This window comes from Eubalaena glacialis, chromosome 3 (assembly GCF_028564815.1).
Source record: "Eubalaena glacialis isolate mEubGla1 chromosome 3, mEubGla1.1.hap2.+ XY, whole genome shotgun sequence".
Taxonomy (NCBI): Eukaryota; Metazoa; Chordata; class Mammalia; order Artiodactyla; family Balaenidae; genus Eubalaena; species Eubalaena glacialis.
In genome coordinates, this window is record NC_083718.1 from 162,238,904 (window position 1) to 162,263,367 (window position 24,464).

General features: G+C 39.8%; 1 protein-coding gene across 4 annotated transcripts; it reads right to left on the minus strand.

Moving 5' to 3' along the window:
* Positions 1-6,046: 6,046 nt before the first annotated feature.
* LOC133088689 (zinc finger protein 239-like) lies at positions 6,047-22,573 on the minus strand. 4 transcript variants are annotated; one of them, XM_061186720.1, is made up of 6 exons: positions 22,516-22,573; positions 21,693-21,875; positions 21,424-21,476; positions 10,295-10,421; positions 7,461-7,730; positions 6,047-6,143 (listed from the first exon to the last, which is right to left on the minus strand). In XM_061186720.1, exons 3-6 carry the CDS (start codon positions 21,436-21,438, stop codon positions 6,118-6,120), a joined length of 438 nt encoding a protein of 145 aa, XP_061042703.1. In that variant the 5' UTR covers positions 21,439-21,476; positions 21,693-21,875; positions 22,516-22,573; the 3' UTR covers positions 6,047-6,117. The 4 variants fall into 4 exon arrangements, with proteins under 4 accessions (XP_061042703.1, XP_061042701.1, XP_061042702.1 ...); XM_061186718.1 differs by lacking the exon at positions 6,047-6,143 and having other exon boundaries at positions 7,288-7,730; XM_061186719.1 differs by lacking the exons at positions 6,047-6,143; positions 21,693-21,875 and having other exon boundaries at positions 7,288-7,730; positions 22,516-22,543.
* Positions 22,574-24,464: the final 1,891 nt, after the last annotated feature.

The window sequence follows — 24,464 nt, forward strand, 5'->3', positions numbered from 1 at the left end:
ATGAATGTTAATTTTTTTAAGTGCTTTTTCTGGACCTATTTATAAGATCATGTAGTTTTTCTTAAATCTGTTAATGTGGAGAATTACATTGATTTTCAAGTGTTGAATCAGTCTTGTATTCCTGGAATGAACACCATTTGGTTATCTTTTTTATATATTGCTGAATTTCACTTGGTAATATTTTGTTGAGGAATTTTTGCTTCTATGTACGGAGGGCAGGGATATTGGTTTGTAGTTTTCTTGAATCTTTGTCTCGTTTCGATATGAGGTTACTGCTGGCTTTATTAAAATGAGCTAGGAAGTATTACCTCTTTATCTTCTGGAAGAGATTGTGAAAAATTGTTGTTGTTTCTTCCTTAAATGTTTAGTAGAATTCACCAGTGAAATCATCTGGACCTAGAGTTTTCTTTTTTGGAAGCCATGAATTAGATTTAATAGGTATAGGACTATCCACTTTATTTCTCCTTGAATGAGTTTTGGTAATTTGTGTCTTTCAAGAAATTGGTCCATTTCATTTAAGTTGCTGCATATATGCGCACAGGGTTGTTCACGGTATTTCCTTATTATACTTTTAATATTTGTAGGGAGACTAGTGATGTCCCCTCCTTCATTCTTTATGTCAGGACTTTGTGTCTTCCCTCTTTTTATCTTGGTCAGTCTGGCTAGATATTTATCAACTTTACTGATTTTTTTTTTTTAAGAATCAGCTTTTGGTTTCATTGATTTTCTCTATTTTTCTGTTTTTGATTTTATTAATTTCTGCTCTTATCTTTATTATCCCCTTCTGCTTGCTTTGAGTTTATTTTGCTCTTCTTTTTCTAAGTTATTTAGTGAATTACCCGCTTTGGAGACTCCAGAACCATAGTAACAAATCCTGATTAAAATAGGACAAAAAAAAAAAAAAAAAAGGAAATCAGACAAATCTATAGATGCAAAAATTACATATAAAACATTTTATTAAGATAATTAATCATAAAATAATTAATAGAGAAATATTCTAATATCAATAAATGTCAAAATGACATTGGATCTCAATCAGCATTATTTTAAAAATAGGTGGAATGTTCAAATCAAAACTACATTAAGGGGCTTCCCTGGTTGTGCAGTGGTTAAGAATCCACCTGTCAATGCAGGGAACACAGATTCAAGCCCTGGTCTGGGAAGATCCCACATGCCGTGGAACAACTAAGCACATGTGCCACAACTACTGAGCCCGCGTGCCACAACTACTGAAGCCTGCGCACCTAGAGCCCGTGCTCTGCAACAAGAGAAGCCACCACAATAAGAAGCCCGTGCACCACAATGAAGAGTATCCTCCGCTCATCGCAACTAGAGAAAGCCCACATGCAGCAACGAAGGCCCAATGCAGCCATAAATAAATAAATAAATAAATAAATAAATAAATAAATAAAACTACATTAAGAATACAAAAAGAAAAAAAGTACAGAAAATCCTCACTCTCACTCCTGTCCCCCCAATTATTTTATTAGTCCCTTGTTTATCCTTCCAGTGTGACATTATGCAAATATAAGCAAATATGGATATATATTCTCATTCTCCTTCTTACATAAAATTCATTATATATATATTTCTATAAACTATATATTTATATACACATACACACATTGTTCTTCAGCTTGCATTTTTCATTTAATAATATATCTTCAAGGCATTTCCATGTCAACAAGGAAATTTTCCTTACTTTTTATTACAGCTGCATACCATTCCACTGTGTGGATATAGTTTATTAAACCAGTTCTCTGTTGGTGGACATTTGTGTTGTTTCCTATTTTTTACTATTGGAAACAATGCCAAATATTTGCAAAGCACATGCACAAGTGTATCTGTGGGGTAGAGTCTCAGAAATAGAATATCTGGATCAAAAGGCAAATGTATCTACAGTGTTGGTAGATATTGTCAAATTCTTCTCCATAGGAGTTGTTCTATTTTGCAAGCCCCACGGCAATGTATGAAAATGCCTACTTCTGTATGCCTCATTAACAACAGTTTTTTTTTTTAATTTTCAATTTTTTGCTAATCCCATAGGTGAGAAATGCTATCTCAGCATGGTTTTGATGTGCATTTCTCATATTATGAGAAAAGTCTGTCATCCTTCCATACATTTAAGGGCCATTTGTATTATGTCTGAACAGTCTCTTCACATTTTTTTGTGTGCTTTTTCTTCTTAATTAATTAATTTATTTTTGGCTGCGTTGGGTCTTTGTTGCTGCGCGCGGGCTTTCTCTAGTTGTGGCAAGTGGGGACTACTCTTCGTTGCGGTGCGCGGGCTTCTCATTGCAGTGGCTTCTCTTGTGGCGGAGCACGGGCTCTAGGTGCATGGGCTTCAGTAGTTGTGGCCCACAGGCTCTAGAGCGCAGGATCAGTAGTTGTGGCGCACGGGCTTAGTTGCTCTGCAGCATGTGGGAATCTTCCCGGACCAGGGCTCAAACCCGTGTCCCCTGCATTGGCAGGCGGATTCTTAACCACTGCACCACCAGGGAAGTCCCTGTGCTTTTTCTTCTTGATTTCTAAGAGCTCTTGATAAATAGGCAGATGAATCTCTTTGTCTGTGATATGGATTGGAAATATTTTCACCAGTTGTAATCTTTTATCCAGTTTGTATTCTTCCTCAGGGAACTGGTGAGCGAAAGCCTTCCTCTTTCCTAAAGCCCTCCTTCAGTGTCTCTTTCCCACTCAGTACTCACTCATTCATTCATTCATGGGGATTCAACAGAACATGGATGAAGGCAGAGCCTGTGGGGGAAAAAGAAACATTTCATGATCTTATATACCCCGCTGAGTTGACACTCCATGATTAAACCAGTTACACTTACTTCTGTTTCATAATGTTTTCATATTTTACAATAGGCATGTATCATTTTGTAATTAGAAGAGTTAATACTGTTGTCAATAGGGATTGGGAAGCACTAGAGACTGCTTGCAAAATCCTGAAAAACATAAAATAGAAAATAAAAATCATCCATTGACACTATTAATATATTAGTATATTTCTTTCCAGTTTTTTCCTCTATGTATGTGTCTTTATATCTGCTATATTATGCAAATTTTCCTAAGTCATTAAAAATGATTCAAAGACATCACTTTTCTTGTTGGAGAATACTGCATCATAGAGATATACTATGATACATTATGACATCCGCTGGATTGTAAAGTAATCCTTTCCTTCTTTTAAAAAATGTAGAAATAACACATGGTAATGTACACCTTTTACACATAATTTATTTATTCCCTTAACACAAATTCTTAGATGTAAAATTTCTCAGTCAATTGGCATAAACATTTTAAAGGCTTTTGATACATAACTGCCAAATTGCATCCTGCAAGGGATGCTGCCAAAGTATTCAAGGGAAATTTAATTTCTAATAAATGCACTGAAATGCATTTATTAGAAAACAAGAAAGGCTAAAAATAAATAAACTCTAACCATGTAACTCAAGACGCTAGGAAAAAAAAAAGATACACCCAATAGAAGTAGAAGGATATAATAAAGAATGAAAAATTAACAAAAGAGAAAATAGCATGTAAAAGCTATTTTACATGCTACTGTCTTGATTAGGGAAAATATAAGTAAACCCACTCCTATATACATTTAGTAAAATGGCAGAACACACTTCTGCTTTTCAGGATTTTGCAAATCCTAATTTTACAACTAACCAGAGAGAAAAGTCAGGCTGTCTCAAAAGAAACAATAATTAGACTAATAACAGACTTTTAATAGCAGCACTAGAGGTTAAGGAATTACTGAGAAAAAGTAAATGCCAATTTAGAATTCTATAACCAGCTATGCTATAATTCACAAGGGAGAAATAAAGAATTTACTACTCTCAGACATACTTGCTGAAAAACTACTGAAGGATTCATTTATTTTATTTACATAAGAAATACTTTTATAAGGCTTAGTATGTGCCTGGCACTATTTTAATCATTCTACAAATATTAATTCATTTGATCCTAATAACAACCCCATGAAGTAAATAATACTATCATCTCTCTTTTACAGATGGAGAAATTGAAGCACAAAGAAATTAAGTACTCTGCCCAGGGTCACATAGCTAGAGATCTACAGAGCCAGATATCAAACCCAGGCAGGCTGACTGCAGAGCTGGTGCTTTTAACCACGACACAAGCTGCAACTGCTCTGGGAGGCTGAGGAAATGGAACTCAGAAGGAAGGAGGAAATGCAAGAACCAGTGGTAAGAAACTGGTAAATGTTCCGGTTAATCCAAACTTGTGTTGGCTATTTACAACATATAATAATAGTGATAAATCTGGGGTGTGTTAAAAACATGATGAAATTAAAATCATGTATTGATACAACAATAACATGTAACATGGAGGAGGAGTAGAGTTAGTGTTCTATCTTGTTAAGGAGGGGCTTAATTTAACAGTTATGCAAGTTAACATAAAACAAAAGGAGATAAAATGTAAATACTAATCTTGTAGAGGAAAATAAAGGGAGAATAAAGAAAACATAATCCAATGGAAAGAACGAAATGAAAGAAAGAAAACTCCCCAAATCCCAATCCAACAGATTTTTTCAAAAATTTTAGCAAGCTGATCCTACAATTTATATGAAAGAATAAAGGGTTTTAAATAGCTAAGACAATTACTATAAAGCTATAGTACTCAAAAATGTGTTACTGGCACAGGGATATACAAATAATCTATTGAAAAGAATACCTGTCTGATAGCTTAGAACATGATAGCAGTTAAAATCCATGACTTTGTTCTAAAACATCAGCATAAAAAAATATCAGAACTGTAATGTTTGGTGAATCAAGCAAATTGCAAAAAGATAATATACAAGATGATATTATCTACGTAAAAATTTAAGATACCATGGACATACAGGTAATAAAAAAACCAAAAACATACAGAGGAACAACACATAGTAACTAAAGCATAATGGTTACCTCTGAGCAGAGTTGAGAGAATAGAGCATGAGGCTTTAGTTGTATCTGTTGCTTTTTTTTTTTCCATACCAAAAAAAAAAAAAACACCTGAAGCTCTTATGGCAAAAAATTTAACATCTACTTAATCTCAGTTGAGAAAATAGCTGTTACATTTTCTGAACTTTTCTGTATGTCTGAAATATTTTGTACTTAAAATATTTTTTAAATCTAAAAACAGAAAGAAAGAAAATAAAAGGGAAGAGACAGAGAGGAAAAAGAAAGAGGAAGAAGGAAAAGAAACTAATATAAAACCTCAGTGTTGTGAGAATTTTATTAATACCTTCATTCAGTGGTATTTGGGTGCCATCATAGTCCTCAGGGATACCAATCCCCTTTCCCAACTTAGGCCAGTGGTCCCTGGACAGCTCAACTGGCAGTCCTCCTAAAGAGCCCCCAAAGCCTTTCTAACCCCCAAATGGTTGTTTAGCGGGGATGCAGAAAAACACATTGCTCTTAGGTGAAGGACTCAGTGGAAATGTTGACCAACTTTCTCTGTTCCCTACCCAGATTTAGAGATGACAGTGGGTCACTGACCTTTTCATAACCTCCACTGGTCCAGGTCTTCCCTTTTCATTGCCAGACCCCCAGGCTGTTCTCTAGTTAATTTATGCCTCCTGAAGGGGGTCAAGCTTATTATTGCCTGCATATATGATCCTTCTATTGGAGGGATAATGGTCCCGCCTGACTTGGGCCACGTGGGGAAATGATGGGGCATAGAGTTGCCTTCCAAGGCCCCTCACAGCAGCTCTTCCACCTCTGGTCCCAACTGGCCCTGATGCCACTGGGGTCCATCTCTACCCACTACAGACCACACTCTGGTCAACATAGATCTCCAAGGATAGCCCTGTACTGGAGGTTGAGACACTTGCTGGAGACTTAGGAGAAGCCTCGGGGCTTCCCACCCCCATCACCCCCCCAACTACCTCCCAGGCACTGTTCTTTTCCTTTTCCTTCTAACCATTCCCTATCCTTTCAGACTTGCTTTCCTCTCCTCTAACTCCCCTCTGTAAACCCTGACCCAGCCCCCCTTTTTTTAGCTATCTCTTCTATAGACACTTACCCTGAAGATGCCTCACTTGGGGATTTCTATAATCCATGGTGCGAAGCTCCCAGCAGCCTGATGACATGATGGGCAGGGAGACACTCAATCAGGGCCAGGAGACTTCCAGCCTAGAAGGGCACTTTGTCAGGTAAGGGGCATCTCTCCCAAAAGGAAGACCTTGTTAATCCTTGGCCCTGGATAACTCATTGGTTATGTCTAACATAAACCTCTTTGAGATGAAATATAAAACAAAAGAAGAGATACTGCTACCAGATTCTGGCGGAGTCCACCTTATGCGAAGGTGGTCAGTCCAGAGCCTGACACATAACTTCATTAGGGTACACACAGGATTTTTTTTTCCTGAATAGATACACATTTTAATGTATGAGTTTTGACTAAAGTATTTTCACAGCTGATACAGTTTTGGGGGTGTGGATTCTTATGCTGAAGACATGTATTTTTAAATTTACTGCACCGATTTAATAATTTGATCATTTATCTCTAAGTCCATTAGTATAATCATCAGGTTCACAGGATTTCTCTCCTGCAGGGATTAACTCATGACAAAACCCATGATCTGACTGTGAACACACTTTCTAAAAAGGCTTCAACATGTTGACCTTGAAGTCCTTACCCCACTAGCACACAAATAGGGGTTCTCTCCCACATGGATTCTCATTCAACAAATATTTACTAGGTGGCTACTCCTGCCAGGCACTGTGCCAGGAGCTGGGGACACAATGGCGAGCAAAGCACACGCAGCTGCCCTCTCTTGGAGTTGCCAGAATCGTGGTAGAAACAGGCTCTCTGGGGAAGGGGGAGATATGCACACACCTACACCTGCAGGGTTTTCTCCCACATGGAGTCAGATGGAGGTGAAGGCCTGACTCGCTTCTCACGCGCACAGGGTCTCTACCCTGCATGGACTCTGATGTGCATGAAGGTTTGTGCTGTAATGGAAGCCCCAAGCACAGACACTGCAATCAATGGTTTCTCCCCTGCATAGACGCTCTGCAGAGAAGCTCTGTGTTCCAAAGAAACCCTTTACCACACTTGCACGTTTGTAACACTGCTCTCCTGTGGGGACTTATGGAACTCAAGGTTAGCGCTCTTTCCAAAGCCCTTACTACACTTAGCACATATAAATGGGTTTTCTCCTGTATTAATTCTTAGATAAACTCGAAGATCTAAGCTCTAACTGAAGAAACCCTTATCACACACGCATCACATTTGCAGTTTCATTCTCTGGAGAATGTGAAGATTCACTGTGATCGAAATCCTTCCCACACTCCTCACACCTACAGGTTTCTCTCCTGTGTGGACTTTCTGATGAGCACAGAAGCTTGTGCTTTAAGGGTTTCACATTGAAATGGTTTCTCTTGTGTGGGCCCTCTGATGCTCTTGGAGGTCTACGTTCTGTCTGAAGCTCTCACAACACTTCTCACATTTGTACAGCTTTGCTCCAGTGTGGACTCTCCAGTGGATGCGAAGGTTGGGGCTCTGATGGAAGCCCTTGCCACACTCCTCGCACTTAAAAGGTTTCTCTCCTGTGTGGACCCTCTGATGCACGCGAAGATTCGTGTTATAACTGAAGCCTTTGCCACATGTATCACACACGAAAGGTTTCTCTCTCGTGTGGACGCTCTGGTGGATGTGAAGGTCTGTGCTCTGACTGAAGCTCTTGCCACACTCGGCACAGTCATAAAGTTTCTTTCCTGTGTGGGAAAGGGGATGCTTTAAGAATGAGAAAATGTTTACAACTACGAAAAAATATGACTGTCAAGTTAAAAGACCTCAATGGAGTTTGTAAGCAAGAGTATCAGACTGGAGAATGTGAGAAACTATGTTAGTGGATTAAAACATCAACTTGAAGAGGAGACTTCCTGGTGGTGCAGTGGTTAAGAATCCGCCTGTCAATGCAGGGGACACGGGTTTGAGCCCTGGTCTGGGAAGATTCCACATGCCGAGGAGCAACTAAGCCGGTGCGCCACAACTACTGATCCTGTGCTCTAGAGTCTGCGAGCCACAACTACTGAGCCCACGCTGCACAACTACTGAAGCCTGTGTGCCCCAGAGCCTGCACGCTGCAACTACTGAGCCCACGCACTGCAACTACTGAGCCCGCGTGCTGCAACTACTGAAGCTCGCGAGCCTAGAGTCCATGCTCTGCAACAAGAGAAGCCACTGCAATGAGAAGCCCACACCACAACGAAGAGTAGCCCCCGCTCGCCACAACTAGAGAATGCCTGTGCGCAGCAATGAAGATCCAACGCAGCCAAAAATAAATAAAATTTTTTAAAATAAATAAAGTTCTTTAAAAAGAAAAATGATCAACTTGAAGAGTTCTACTAGGACTCAGAGGAAAGGATTTTAAAAATGGAATTTTGATCTCGAAGCTCTTATATATTATATGTATAAGAGATTCAGAAGGAGAGAAGAATATGAAATAATAATAATAGTAAATAATGAGAATGTACTTAGTCTGAAAGAGAACTTGATTCTCTTAAATTGAAACTATTTTCCTAGGACCACTTAGGAGTGCTAAAAAAAAAAAAAAAAAAAAAAACTAACACATACACCTACCGGGATGAAATTTATGAATTTCAAGGATCAAGAAAACATAAGCATACAAAACATTAAAAAAGCAAAACAAGTTACTCCCTTGAAAAGAGACTAAGACTGACCAAAGACAATAGTACAATATTTTCAGAGTCTTGAGGGAAAAAAGACTATCATCAAGCAAGCTAAACCTAAACCAATGATCCCCCTACAAGGACAAAAGGAAGGAAAAAAAGAGGGGACAAAGATGTCCAAAATTTGTCAAAATAAAAACTCATGAAAAGGGAAGACATGAAATATAAAAAGTAGAAATGAATAAATTAAAGCTTTTCCTCTTTTTCCCTCAACAAAACCTCATGAAATATCAAGGGAAAACTCCCATGAGCTGAAGGCTTCAGAGATGAACGGGCTCAATGACAGGCAAATATAATTACTGGGGGTGGTGGGGGGGGAAGGGGGGCGGGGAGGACTGCCTAGCTAGGCACATCCTAGTAAAACTCCTAAATTCCAAAGAAGGGAGGGACGAGAAAAACAGGTTAAACAAACAAAAATAAGATAAAATAAAACAGAGAAAATTACTAAACGAATGAATCAGATCAGAATCAGCAATATCCGAGGCTTAAAAACAAAGATACAATGGCTAGAACATTCTCAGGGAAAATGATTTTGAATCTAAAGGTCTCTACTCAGTCAAACTACTATGCAAGGGACTACCCTGGTGGCGTAGTGGTTAAGAATCCGCCTGCCAACGCAGGGGACACAGGTTTAAGCCCTAGTCCGGGAAGATCCCACATGCCGAGGAGCAACTAAGCCCGTGCGCCACAACTACTGAGCCTGCGCTCTAGAGCCCACGTGCCACAACTACTGAAGCCCGCGTGCCTAGAGCCTGTGCTCCGCAACAAGAGAAGCCACCGCAATGAGAAGCCCGTGCACTGCAACAAACAGTAGCCCCTGCTCACTAGAGAAAGCCCGCGTGCAGCAACAAAGACCCAACTCAGCCAAAAATAAATAAATTTAAATAAATAAATTAAAAAAAATTAATTTCAGTATATCAATACATCATACAATGGAATATGATATAGCTAGTTAAAAGATTGAGATAGGTCTAAATATTTTGACATGTAAAGATATCTAACATATGTTACTAACTAAAAGGAAAGTTGCAGAACTAATTTTTATAACATAAACAGATAAATACACAAATAGAAACAAAACAAATATGTGTCTGTGAGCTTATGTATTTTCTGTCTGCTTATATGTAATATAAATAGAAAATAGTCTGAAAGATACTTTTTACTTTATATGCAGTATACTTTGTTTTAATACCTTTCTAATTAAAAAAGTAATTACAGGGAGGGGGTCATGGGGAGTGACTGCTTAATGGGTATGGGGTTTTCTTTTAGGGTGATGAAAATGTTCTGGAACTTGATAGAGGAGGTAGTTACACAACATTGTGATGTACTAAATGCCACTGAATTGTACACTTTCAAATGGTTAATTTTATGTTATGTGAATTTCACCTCAAAAAAAAAAAAAAGAAATATAAATGGCAGAGAGGGAACTCAAGTTTTTACTTAGTAGCAACATTTTTCTTTCTTCAATAGTGATTTGAACACTCTGATATTTGAATCTCAAGCCCTCACCTAGTTAAACACTTTAAGAGCTCACAGCTTTCAACAACCAAGGGAACAAAAATTCTCCAAAGAGCAGTTGTCCTCACCCACTAAGACCAGGTTGCCATAGATCTCCAGCATCACCTCTTTGTACAGGGCCCTTTGTGCGGGGTCCAGCTGCCCCCACTCCTCCTCGGTGAAGTCCACGGCCACAGCCTTGAACGTAACAGGTTCCTAAGACACCAATGAACAGTAATTCCTCTTCAGTAAGCAAACATCTACACCAGCTTCTGTGGTACAAAGGGTACAAACTTGGCAACACTGAGAAAGGTAGACAGTATAAAGGGGACTTCAGAATTTTGTCCTAAGCCGTAAGAATAATTTAAAGAACAATAAAAAAAAGTTAAAGATATGTATATCTTTTGCAGAGGCTCACCAACCCTAATAATATGAGGAGCTCTTAAAAATCAATTAAAATGCTCCCGTTAAAAATGGACAAATGATAAATAATCTGAATGAGTAATTTCAAGAAGAAAAGAAAATTACCAATAAACACATGAAAAGACATGCTGCCTCACAAATTATCAAAGAAATGGATATTCAGATAACGAGGCATTATTTTCCCCTATCCTTGGTGCAAAGATTTAAGACTTATAATACCCACTACCAGTGACAGTATGAGAACACACATACCCCCATATACTGTTGGAAGGAGTATAAATTGGTATGAACTTTTTTGGAGAACAATTTGGCAGTATTTATCAAACATATCTTTTGATCCAGCATTTCCAATTCTAGAAATTCATCCTCATAAGATAACTAATGACTTCCTTGCTGATAAATCCAATGGAAAGTTTTCAATCCTTTTTATGCTTGCTTGACTCCTTCGCATTATTTGGCCCTGTTGACCACATGGTCTTCCTCAAAACTCCTCCGAGAGTCTGGATATCATAGTATCCTAACTCTCCTAAGTCTCTGGTCAATCTTTCTCAATCTCCTTCTCTACTGGTCAATGTGCGGGTTTCCTGGGTTGGATCCTAGGCCTTCTTCTCACTCTCCCTATGTGATCTCATCTATTCTGATAGCTTCAAACGCCAACTGAATGCTGACAACTCTCAAATGTACTTTGGCAGCCAAGACCTCAAGCTATACCTAGAGTTCCAGACCCAAATATCTCCTTGGTGAACATCCAGCGTGAAGCATAGTGCCTGATGTACAGTAGGTAATCAATAAATTTCTACCAAGTGAAAGAAATATCTATTTGGATGTCTCAAAGACATCTAAATCAACATGCTCAGTTCTGACTTTATCTTCCTTTCCAAAACTGCTTCTCTCCCAATGCTAACTCAGGAAACCCCACCTCCAACCACCCAGATGTTTAGGTCAGAAAAAAAGGAGTCATCCTTGACTTCCTCTCTCCCAACCCTCACATGATCCGTCACTAAATCTTTTAAAATAACCATTTTACCTCCACTGGCCCCACTTTATTCTGAGCCACCATGATCTCACCTCTGCCTCCTAATTGGTCTATACTATCCTGCCTTCCTGCAACATAATCTCTACTCTGGCTCCTCTTTTTGTGCTCATTCCTTAAATATTAATATTTGTGTTCCTCAAGATTCTTCTCTGGTTATCTTCATTTTCTTCTCTTCTCACATATCAGCTGGATGATCTCAACCAAGCCCATGCATGACTTTAACAACCATATACATGGTGACAACTCATAAATTTGTATCTTTCACCTGGCTCTGTCTCAGACCTTGATATCTATCTACCTTCTAGACTTCTTTAATTGGATGTCCCACAGGTGCTTCAAACTGTCTTCTAACTCCCCTCTGCACACACAAACACACACAGAAACACAGAGGCTCCATCTCCTCTGTTCCTTATCTCAGTGAAGACTATCACCTTTCACCCAGTTGCCCAAAACTTGCATTTCAGCCTTAACTACTTCCATTCCCTCACTCTCCACCACTATATACAGACCCACAGTGTTATATATGTTTTAGATATGTACTTGGAAATGTCCATATTCTTTATATACTTATTTATCTACAAAGCCAAGTTCTATTCCATTTCATTTCAAAGTTATATTTCAACATAAAGTTCATTTGACACTGGCTAATTAGCCAGGCTAACTGATACCTTTATTATTAAACAAATCGAAGGATTCTTTGATCTATCATTCTTTTTGGAAGCCCAGCACCTTTAAACATTTAATTAGGAAGATATCATTCCTATTTTCAAGCAAGCTTATAGATTCTTAGACTATCTTAAAGACTAACCACCAAGTGTAAATATAGCTGCATCCACACCTGAACAGAGTGGCTAGGTATTAAAATGCCCTGATAAGAATTGGCAGTTTTGGGAATAGACAGGAAGGTGTCCTATGCACTGAAAATGATTTTATGAGATTACTTAAAAGCTAGTGCTTTCCTTTCCAATCACTGCACTGTAAAGAAGTCTAATATGGGTACAGCCAATGTGGAAAACAGTGGTTCCTCAAAAAACTAAAAATAAAACCACCATATGATCCAGCAATCCCACTCCTGGGTATATATCCAAAGAAAAGGAAAACACTAATTTGAAAAGATACATGTTCCCCAATGTTTATAGCAGCACTATTTACAACAGCCAAGATATGGAAGCAACCCAAGTGTCCATCAACAGACGAATGGCTAAAGAAGATGTTACACACACACACACACAATGGAATACTACTCGGCCATAAAAAAGAATGAAATTTTGCCATTTGCAACTACATGGATGGACCTAGAGGGTATTATGCTTAGTGAAATAAGTCAAACAGAGAAAGACAAGTACTGTATGTTACCACTTATATGTGGAATCTAAAAAAAAAAACACACAAACAAAAGCAAATGAATGAATATAACAAAACAGAAACAGACTCACAGATATAGAGAATCAACTAGTGGTTACCAGTGGGGAGAGGGAAGGGAGTAGGAGCAAAATAGGGGTAGGGGAGTAAGAGGCACAAACTACTATGAATAAAATAAATAAGCTACAAGGATATATTGTACAGCACAGGAATATACCCAATATTTTATAACTTTAAATGGAATATAATCTATAAAAATTTTGAATTACTATGCTGTATACCTAAAACTAATACAATATTGTAATTCAACTATACCTCAACTTAAAAAAAAGTCTAATATGAATGAGGATGTGATAGTTGTTTTTTTTTTTTTAAACATCTTTATTGAAGTATAATTGCTTTACAATGGTGTGTTAGCTTCTGCTTTATAACAAAGTGAATCAGTTATACATATACATATGTTCCCATATCTCTTCCCTCTTGCATCTCCCTCCCTCCCACCCTCCCTATCCCACCCCTCTAGGTGGTCACAAAGCACCGAGCTGATCTCCCTGTGCTATGCGGCTGCTTCCCACTAGCTATCTATTTTACATTTGGTAGTGTATATATGTCCATGACACTCTCTCACCCTGTCACATCTCACCCCTCCCCCTCCCCATATCCTCAAGTCCATTCTCTAGTAGGTCTGTGTCTTTATTCCCATCTTGCCACTAGGTTCTTCTTGACCTTTTTTGTTTCCCTTAGATTCCATATATATGTGTTAGCATACTGTATTTCTTTTTCTCTTTCTGACTTACTTCACTCTGTATGACAGACTCTAACTCCATCCACCTCACTACAAATAACTCAATTTCGTTTCTTTTTATGGCTGAGTAATATTCCATTGTATATATGTGCCACATCTTCTTTATCCATTCATCCGATGATGGACACCTAGGTTGCTTCCACGTCCTGGCTATTGTAAACAGAGCTGCAATGAATATTTTGGTACATGACTCTTTCTGAATTATGGTTTTCTCAGGGTATATGCCCAGTAGTGGGATTGCTGGGTCGTATGGTAGTTCTATTTTTAGTTTTTTAAGGAACCTCCATACTGTTGTCCATAGTGGCTGTATCAATTTACATTCCCACCAACAGTGCAAGAGTGTTCCCTTTTCTCCACACCCTCTCCAGCATTTATTGTTTCTAGATTTTTTGATGATGGCCATTCTGACCGGTGTGAGATGATACCTCATTGTAGTTTTGATTTGCATTTCTCTAATGATTAATGATGTTGAGCATTCTTTCATGTGTCTGTTGGCAATCTGTATATCTTCTTTGGAGAAATGTCTATTTAGGTCTTCTGCCCATTTTTGGATTGGGTTGTTTGTTTTTTTGTTATTGAGCTGCATGAGCTGCTTGTAAATCTTGGAGGTTAATCCTTTGTCAGTTGCTTCATTGGCAAATATTTTCTCCCATTCTGAGGGTTGTCTTTTGGTCTTGTTTATGGTTTCCTTTGCTGTGCAAAAGCTTTTAAGTTTCATTAGGTCCCATTTGTTTATTTGTGTTTTTATTTCCATTTCTCTAGGACCTGGGTCAAAAAGGATCTTGCTGTGATTTATGTCATAGAGTGTTCTGCCTATGTTTTCCTCTAAGAGTTTGATAGTGTCTGGCCTTACACTTAGGTCTTTAATCCATTTTGAGTTTATTTTTGTGTATGGTGTCAGGGAGTGTTCTAATTTCATACTTTTACATGTACCTGTCCAATTTTCCCAGCACCACTTATTGAAGAGGCTGTCTTTTCTCCACTGTATATGCTTGCCTCCTTTATCAAAGATAAGGTGACCATATGTGCGTGGGCTTATCTCTGGGCTTTCTATCCTGTGTGATAGATCTTTTAGTGTGGTTATTTGTATTTATTATGGTTCTAAGAAGAAAGATTAAGTTGTATTGTGGGAAGGCTCTAAGAATGAAATTCAATGTCTTTTATAAAGCTTTGAAATAGTTTACTAGTGATCTGTCAGTCTTGAAATTCAAGCATCAACATCATTAATGCTTAGTCTACAATAACTGTAACTCATTTTCTAAGACTATATATTATGTGACTCAAAGGCACACTTAAGACTTATGTTCTGGATATCAATCCACTGTCTTAATTCTGTTTCTCAATCATCACAAACTTATTTCCTATATAGAGCATTCACTGCAATGCAGTGAAGTAACAGAAAATTTCTAAGTCTAGAAATACAGCAACTTTAGAAACAAAGTTGATGAAAATAAATTCCCAGTAATTAGGCATGTTCACACTGTAGTACTAATTTTCAATTCTTAATTATGAGAAGCTTTTAGGAACTGGCTGTAAAGGTGAAAATATTCAAGTTTGTCTTGAATAAAGGGACACTGCTAATGTTTTGTTTATTTGACCTTAAGAATTTAGACTGATAACAGCTGGCATTAGAAAATCTATTAACATACATAATCATAACAAGTAAAAAAGGAAAATCCATATGACCATCTCACAGGATGGCAAAACAGCATTTAATAAAATAAATCAAATTCTAATTTAAAAACACTTTATTTTTTTGGCTGCACCGTGCGGCCTGCGGGATCTCAGTTCCCCAGCCAGGGATAGAACCCACGCCCCCTGCACTGGCAGCATGGATTCTTAATCACTGGACCACCAGGGAAGTCCCTAAAAACACTTTTAAAGGACATTGGTCTAGGTAGTGAAATAAACAGACAAAACATAAACCCAAATGAGAATAACAGATTATCAATATGTAATGATAATATTTTGACTTGGTCTTGAATATCGGGAGATTGAAAATATTTGTAAAGGAGTCTGTTTTACAAATTTAACCAGATATGAATAATGAATGATCACATCAATTAAATTCTGTCATTTTCTAAAATTTATTCTTAAATATAGTAGGAATGTGTCATTATAAATGCCTAAAACCACAGTTTTCAATGCCCAACCCTAGGTTTTATTTCAGCTATTAAAGAAGCAACATCAAGTGTATTTAAGGCTGTATCACTACAGATTGTGCTGAAAAATCACTTGCAGTGTTGCAATGTCTCACATCTATAATGATCCTACACACGGTGAGTAAGCAGTACAGGCACACATAAATTAGCTGCTGATATAAATGAAACCTCTAAGCCTATGATCTATTTGATCTCATGTGAAGAAATACATTTTTTGGTTCTTCTTCATATTCCTTGTTTGTAAAATGTCTGTGCAATACGGCTGTACTATTTATTCACTTGGCTGAGGATTTTTTCTAAACAGTGCATATTCTTTTTATATAATATAAAAAATGCAGTGACAACTTTGAGTCTCTAATCTAGCCCACTAGTTTGACGAAGTGCTGGCTTGTATGTCTAGGCTTGACACTTAAATTATAACTTTTTCCTAGGGTATGTACTGACATAATTAACATTCATCTATGGAAAGAAAACTTGATGATAAAACAACACACATTTCAAATAACCCCTTCCCTCCCACTCTTGCAATGAGAATCACATTTCATTTGTTATTTTTTTCTGATAACAAAAGTGCTATTATGGAAGATAAGAGAAAACTACAAAAAGAAATACAAAATATATAATCATATTGCCCCCAAATAACTACTATTTACATTTTGGCATATATATGTAAGTTTTAAAACTTGGGGATATTCTTTACAACTTTTTAAAACATTTTTCAATTAAAATATCATGAACATTTTCCCCTATTAGTAAATATTCTTCTACACCTTGTTAATGGCTGTATAGTGGCTCTTCTCATGGTTATATCATAATTTATTTAACAATCTCCCAGGACTTCCCTGGTGGTCCAGTGGTAAAGAATCTGTCTTCCAATGCAGGGGATGCGGGTTTGATCCCTAGTCAGGGAAGCAACTAAGCCCACGTGTCACAACTACTGAGCTCGTGGGCCTCAACTAGAGAGCCACAACTAAAGGGAAAACCCGCATACCACAACTAGAGAGGAGCCCACGCGTCACAGCGAAGAGCCCACGCATTGCAACGAAAGATCCCGCGTGCCGCAACTAAGATCCAACACAGCCAAATAAATAAGTAAATAAATATTAAAAACAAAACAACAACAACAACAAAATCTCCGTATATTGAACACTAAAGTTACTTACCATTTTTCATTACCATAGTGATACTGCAAGTTATATCATTGTATTTAAATTATATGCACTTATCAACTCTTTTTCTCAGGGTAAATTCCTAAAAGTAGAATTGTTAGCTCAAAGACTTTTGTTAGGTTTGTTAGGAAAGACTTCTGCCACATATTTCCAAAGCCCTCCAAAAAGTTTGTAGCAAAATGACATTTAGTTTAAAAGTATTTGAGTGTCCTGGTTTTACCAGTAGGTATTTTTAAAAAACACATCTCTGCCAATTTGATAGGTGGCAAAAATACCATTTCATTATATTATAACATTTCTTGGATTACTAGTTAAGTTGAAAAATAGTAAACCAGATGCTACAAATATTTATAAGATTTACAGGTCAATAATATCATGTCACAAAAATAAGGAATTTCACCTAACTGGAAACAAAGAAAAAGGACTACTCGTTTCCCCACAACTGAAAAGGAAAAATAAGACAAAACAACCCAGTGAGCTGAGAGCAGAGTGGCAGGCAGTTGGAAAGGACGGTTGCCCTGCAGAGATGCCAATAGCAGCGCTGCTGTGGTATACGGAACCTTATGCCAGCTGCAGGGTGGGAAGTTTAGCCTGACCTGGGACCTCTGAGGAACTGGGACCATCCCATGTTAATACCATCCTCTAAGCTACTGGCAGAAACAGAAGCATATTTCCCCTGGAGAAAAATTTCCCATAGGACTCATATATATAAAGATCAATCAATGAGCTCACAATTAAAGTCATCAAAGGGGAGAGTGAGCAGAAAACAGATTTACACTACCAACAACTACAGATATTTAAACTATCAGATACAGAACCAGAACAGCAATACATGAATTATTTGAAAAAATAAAAGATGCAATTATAAGATGATAAAGCAAAGAAATTATCTGAAAATAACATGCAGTTGTGAAAAAAATAACAAATGGAATGTCTAAAGATGCATTAAAAAGTAACTTCTAGGAAGAATGTATTTCAGGAAAAAGAAAAGTGATCCCAGAAGGAAAGGCTGAGACAGAAGAAAGAATGGCAAGCAAATAAATGATAAACATATATGTAAATCCAAACAAACATTGTCTGTATAAAATAATAATTCTAATAATATCTAATTTATTAAGAGGACAGAATTAAAATGCAAAAAACAGGGACTTCCCTGGCAGTCCAGTGGTTAGGGCTCTGCACTTCCACTGCAGGGGGCACAGGTTCGATCCCTGGTCGGGGAACTAAGATCCTGCAAGCCGCTCGGGGAGTCCAAAAAAATAAAAAATAAAAAATAAAAAAAATGCAGAAAACAATAGCTTTTAAGTCAATGGGGGATGTGATCAGTAGTAAAGAGTTCCTAAGTCCTTGCATTATTCTGAAAGAGGTTAACATATTGTTTAAACCTAGGCTTGCAAGTATGCACGATAAAATTTCAAGGGTAACCACCAAACGAATGGATATAAGTTATAAATTTCAAACATGTAAAGAGGAAAAAAAAAAGAAAAAAACCCTCTCCACTTAAAAAACAAACAAAAAGAAAGGTAAGAAAGGAGGGGAAAATACAGGAAAAATGGACAAATAAAATTAAAGTGCAAGACAGTACAAACACATCAAATATATCAATAACTACACTAACTGCAAACAGACTAAACTTGCTAGTTAAAAAGGTGCTGATTATCAGATTGAGAAGGGGAGGAGACAGAATTCAGCTATAAGCAGTTAATGAGAGATATACCTAAAGCATAAGGCCCTGAAAAGTTTGAAATAATGGAAAAAGATAAACCAGGTAAATAATAAACAAAAGAAAGCAGGAATAGCTATACTAATATCGAACAAAATAGATTTCTAGACACAAAGCATCACTAGTGATATAAAAGGTCACTACATAGGGATAAAAACTTTAATTCTCCATGAAGATATAACAACCCAACTTGTATGTACCTCATAAAACATCCTCAAAGTAATATATTTGTTAAAATGGAAGTACTACAGAGAGAAATTGACATATCTACTACTCAAAGAGATTCCACACACTTTTTTTTCTCAATTCTCGATGGGTCAAGCAAACAAAAATAAATCAATAAAGATACAAAAATTTTAAACAAGTCAGATCTTACGGACACCTATAGACAGCTTTAAAAATTGTATAGAAGTATTAAAAAGTAGGGGGAAATGCTGTAAGTAATTTCCAATTAGCATTATTATCTATGACCTAGGCTGCTTAGCACCAGATTTCTGTTGGTAACAAGAAAGTTGAGATGCTCCTTTACCATGCTGACGAAAAGCCCTCAGACCCTCTCTGGTAGAAGAGAAAGAACACCCATAGCCCAGCCCAAGGGTCATCCTTGGATTTTAAAGAACACAAATCCTGTTCAATGAATAAATACACTCACTTTATTTGGGAGAATCCTGCGGCTTCAAGATATTTCTGAAGATAAGTGTTCCGTTATGGAAAGAGCACTAGATATGAGGAGTAATAGATGGGGGTTTAAGTTTTGTTTTTTCCAAAAGTAACCATCTGACATTGGATGAAGGTAAGGAGGATGATAAGGATGATAAAGATTTATTCAATAGATATTTATTGTGTACCTACAATGCATCAGATATTGTTCCTGACTCTGGGGATACATTAGTGAATAAAACAGACAAACACTGCTCCGGTGGAACTAGCTTACATTCTATCAGTATGTGACAGGGAAGAAACATAATACATAAGTATACTATATAGTAGGTTAGAGGGTGATATGAAGGTTAATTTTATATGTCAACTTGGCTGGGCCACATTGCCTAGATATTTGGTCAAACATTATTCTGGATGTTCCTGTGAGGGTTTTTTAGATGAGATGAACATTTAAATGGGTGGACTTTGAGTAAAGTAGATTGCCCTCCTTAATGTGGGTTGTCCACATCCAATAAATTGAAGGTCTTAATGGAATAAAGACTGATCTCCCTAAAATGAGAATGAATTGTGCCAGCAGAAGGTCTAAAAAAAAAAAAGTTGGTACCTAGCCACTTACCTTTAGAGAATATACATTCTACTCAAGCACACATGAAACACTGTAAAAATTGATCATAAACTAGGCCATAAGGCAATTATAAACAACAAAAAACAGTAAAGACTTGAAAGAGGTATGGAAGTTCATATACAGGTATCCTTGCTATCTGCCACTTTGCGTTCATGAAAGACCTACATTAAGACCTACATTAGCACCTGTTTTCGCTAACAGAAAGAAATCTGAAAAGCATTTTCACTTTTATGAAGAAAAACAAAAATCAAAGAAAACATTCAGCATTTGTTTTGCAAAGAGTCATTACAGAGGCAGCACATACCCAGGGCTGCTAGAGTGGCACTGCCAAGCTTCTTCCCCAGGAACTTCACTCAGCATCAAGCGTCCATAGCTTTGAACTGTGTCTGTGAGCATCTGTGCTTTATCTCGATTTATTTTGTGCGTCCATTAGCAAGATGTGTCTTAAAGTAATTGCTTCTTTCCACCATTTCGGCTTCGGAAAGGTTTCATAGGAACACCCTACTTTCAGATAGTGGAGGAAACCTGTAATACTCAAATTTTCTCTAGCTCACCTCCTTTAGTCTTCCGCAATCACCCCAGTGCACACTGATTTTTTCCCCTCCTCTAGCACTGTTATCACTGAGTGCAGTCTTCAGACTGACACTTAAGAGTGGCTTCTTTTCATATTACTCATTGTATATGCGAGTAGTAATCACTATTTTATACATGTACATATTAATCTCCCCCAAAGAAACCACACACTTTGAAGTAAGAATTGTATCTAAGTCAATTTGTTTTGCTCTTACAAATAAATGAGCACAGAGCAGCCATGATGAAGTAGATAAATGAATGAGCAACACGTTAGGGAGAGAAGAGACCTAACCTAAAGGAGGGCACCAGGCAAGAAAGTGCATTCCTTTCGGAGTCCTTCATTTCACAGACTAGGCCCAGCCCTCAAGATGTGCACAATTTAGGCTCAGTCCCTGGATGAGAAGACTTGTCCACTGACAACATGTACAGCATAGGCAATGGGCCTAAAGACAAATCTGGCTCCACCATTTAATAGCTTGGTGAACTTGACAGGTCTCTAAACCTCACTGAGCCAGTTGCTACATCTGTAAAATGGAAATAATGTCCACTTCTCACAACTGTTGTGAGTATCAAAAGAAAAGTCAATGTTGAGTATATCCAGCACATCCATAAATGTGTTTCCTTCTTCTTTTCTTCAAGAGTATATATACCGGGACCGAGAAAGGAAACCTGCATCTCACCTGGGAATTGGTCATCTCTTCCTCAGCAAGGTCAAGGAGTTAAGGAGGCAAAGCTGGAAAAGAAAGGAGCCATGAGACAAGCCTGCCTTGCAGCTCCCAGAGTGGCCAGCTGGGACACCTGTCCAGCCTCGCCCGAACCATTCCCTCAACCAGCCTGCCCTACGTTGCCTTCTCTTCTCCACACTACAGACTGTTCACCATCTCAGGTAAGAGATGGGGAACAGTCTATTCTAAGTCCACGGTCTCTCCCTGTTCTCTGAAGGTGTCACCTGCCCCGAGCCTTGCTGAGGAACGTCCACAGCCCCAGCAGCTCCAGAACCACTTCCTCCTCCAGACCCCGGTCTCGGCTAGTAGTTTTGGCAGGAAGCCTCAGGTCACAGGTGTATCCTCTCAAGATGGGGTCCAGCTGCCTGAGGAGATGCAGTCTTCTTTCCTACCAGCATGGCTTGTTCCTGTGGGCTCAAGAACAGCAAGAGTTCCACAGTCGGAAATCCAGCCGGGCTCAAAGTTACACTAAGCGTCTCCCAGGATGCATACGGAGGAACTCCGGCTAGGGAACTCTGGACACCGGGACTGCAAAGCCGGCGGCAAAACACTTGAAGGAGAAACCCGAGACATCAGAGGGTGGAAGCGCCCGCACACACTGCTCTGGGGGAGATACGCGGCTGACCCGCCCCGCCGATCTGCTGCGATCGCAGCCCCGACCTGGGGGCGCCCACAGCCGGGAGCAGCGGGGCACAGGGAGCTGAGCCAAGGCTGGAGTCTGAAGGAGAAGGGGATCCTGGAGCCACGGGCGGCGGGGCGGCGGAGGGGGGGTGGTCCACGAACGCTCCTGTCTGCGGTGAGCAGAGCCGGTGACTGTGCCTGCTTTAGAGAACCTGGTAGGATCTGACCCTCCACAGCCAAATCGCGGGTGACACACTCTTTCGGGGACCATCGCTCCCGGGGCCCCAGACTTGGGGCTTCAAGTCCCTCAATCCCACCCCTACTCTGGCCCTCTGATATCCATCTTCCCTTTGACCCAGGGTGCCCCTCTGAACCCCAGTCTTGCCGGAAGTAGCTCCTGCCGCTGCCAAGAGCCGCCAGACTCACCTGGCTCAAGCCGGGTCTCGGGTCTCTGGTCTCCCGGCCCGGGGCCAAGCCCGCTGGGGCTGTACTGCGCCTGCGCGGAGAGAGCCCGGCGTCTCCCACAAGACCCCGCGGCGCGCCGCCTCGGTCCCTCCCGCCGCTGTCACCATCGCCTGTGCCCCTGGCTGTGGCGTGTGGAGGGTTCTCCTTCAGCCTTGCCAAGGGCTAGAAACGCCACTTTTTAGTTTCAGTTCCTGGGATCCTACAGTGGCAGTGCCATGTAGAAGCTTGCGACCAGCTACGGAGCTTTGAGTGGGGAGGGGAGGATGTGCAGGCTTCGTGAGACTGCGCGCTGGGACTTCTCCCCCTCACGCTTGGGAGCCTGGCTTTGTTGTCAAACCCAAGTTCATGTGCCCAATCAATGCCCAGTGAGACCAGGGTTTGGAGCCAAGAAAAGTCTGTTGCAGGGCTGAGCAAGGAGAACAGGGCAACAGGGTGGCTCATGATCAAAAGACCTGCAATCCCTGATGACTTGGAGGAAGAGTGTTTATACGCAAAATTTGGGGGGGGGGTGTTTGCAGAGTGTGTGACCTTCCTCTGATTGGTTGGTGGGAGGTGTTCCAGGAATCTCAGTTATCAGCCTTCTGGTTCCAACCAGTTTGGGGTCTATGTGCTTATGCTTAGCATAAAGTTACCATCCTCTACCTGGGTGGAGACCTTAGTTCCTGTAGAACTAAGAGATAACAAGCTGCATTATTTCTGTATTCCCTCACTCCCCTTATTAGTCACTGTTTGAATCTGACCTTTGGAACTCAGGGAAGGTCTAAGAGGCTGCAACCTTTTTCCTACAAACAAAAAATGGGGGACACAGAAAAGCTTTCGTGCTTGGGAGGGCCCCACGGGGTCCTGTTCAGTTTCAATCCCCCCTTTTCTTTGCTACTCCTCAATCATGAGGGGAACAGGTGTTGGACAAAAAAGGGAATAACATTTTGGGTAGAGAGATTAATCATAAACTCAGCAGAGGAACGTGGTTTTAGGGGCACTCAGTTTCAGCTTCTTGGGGTTGGGGGCTGAGAAGGGGAAAGGGACTGGCATCTCTCATTTGGCCAGTGGTCCCTTCCAGAATGTCACCTCATATTGACCTCTGGGCAGGCAGGTGTTGTAAGGCAGGGTGGCGAGGGACCCCTCAGTGCAGCTCGCCCTCCCGCACGGTTCTCGGATGGGGAGGCCTGGCCCAGTGTGACATCTTCCTATCCTCTGCATCCGTCCCCTGCCCCCAGCAAATGTGCTCAGTATGGTGTCCTCTTGGCGGCCCCTCTGCCCTGCTGTTTCTATACAGGCTTCACTCCTTGCAAGCAGCCCCAATCTACATGGGGGAATCTCTTGCAACCCTCTTCATGGTACCGACTTGGGTCCTTGGGCTCTTTAATTAATAGAAATGGATAAGAGGCCAGATGAGAAAATCAGGCAAGGCTCTATTGAGACTCGTGCTGCAGCATGAGGGGAGGGAAAACAAGTAAAAGATTCCCTTGCTCGCTACCAGAGGAAGGGGGTGAGCTGGTATGTTATATGGGGTGAGGCTAGGGGCAGATGGGTGGGTCGGCTGGAGGGGTGGCTGAGGTGATCTGCCCACCCCCTTGGTGGCGCTGAGTGCAGGGATAATGCGCAGTACCCTGCTTTTGCTCCTAGCACCTCAGAAGTGGCAGTTGGTTTTTGGCCTTTTTGTTTCTTACTGTTCATAATTTGCCCCAACTGTGCATGCATGCAGTTATTTTTAGTCCCTTACAGTTTCTTTGTATTTTGTTGCTCAAGGAGACGTTTGTCCAGGTGCAAGCACTCCAGTAAAGTGTCCTGGGTCCCAGGTCCCAGATCCCAGCCTATCTCACTCACTTGATTTTTGTAGAGAAATGCCAGGGCAGTCTCCGTCAGGGCTGATTCATGACTCTGCTGACTCCCATCCCCACCCTCCGACC

Coding starts and splice junctions, on each gene's coding strand:
- LOC133088689 (XM_061186718.1), bottom strand. Junction 7,731..10,294: donor TGGCAACCTGGTCTTAGTGG/GTGAGGACAACT, acceptor TTTCCCACACAG/GAAAGAAACTTTATGACTGT.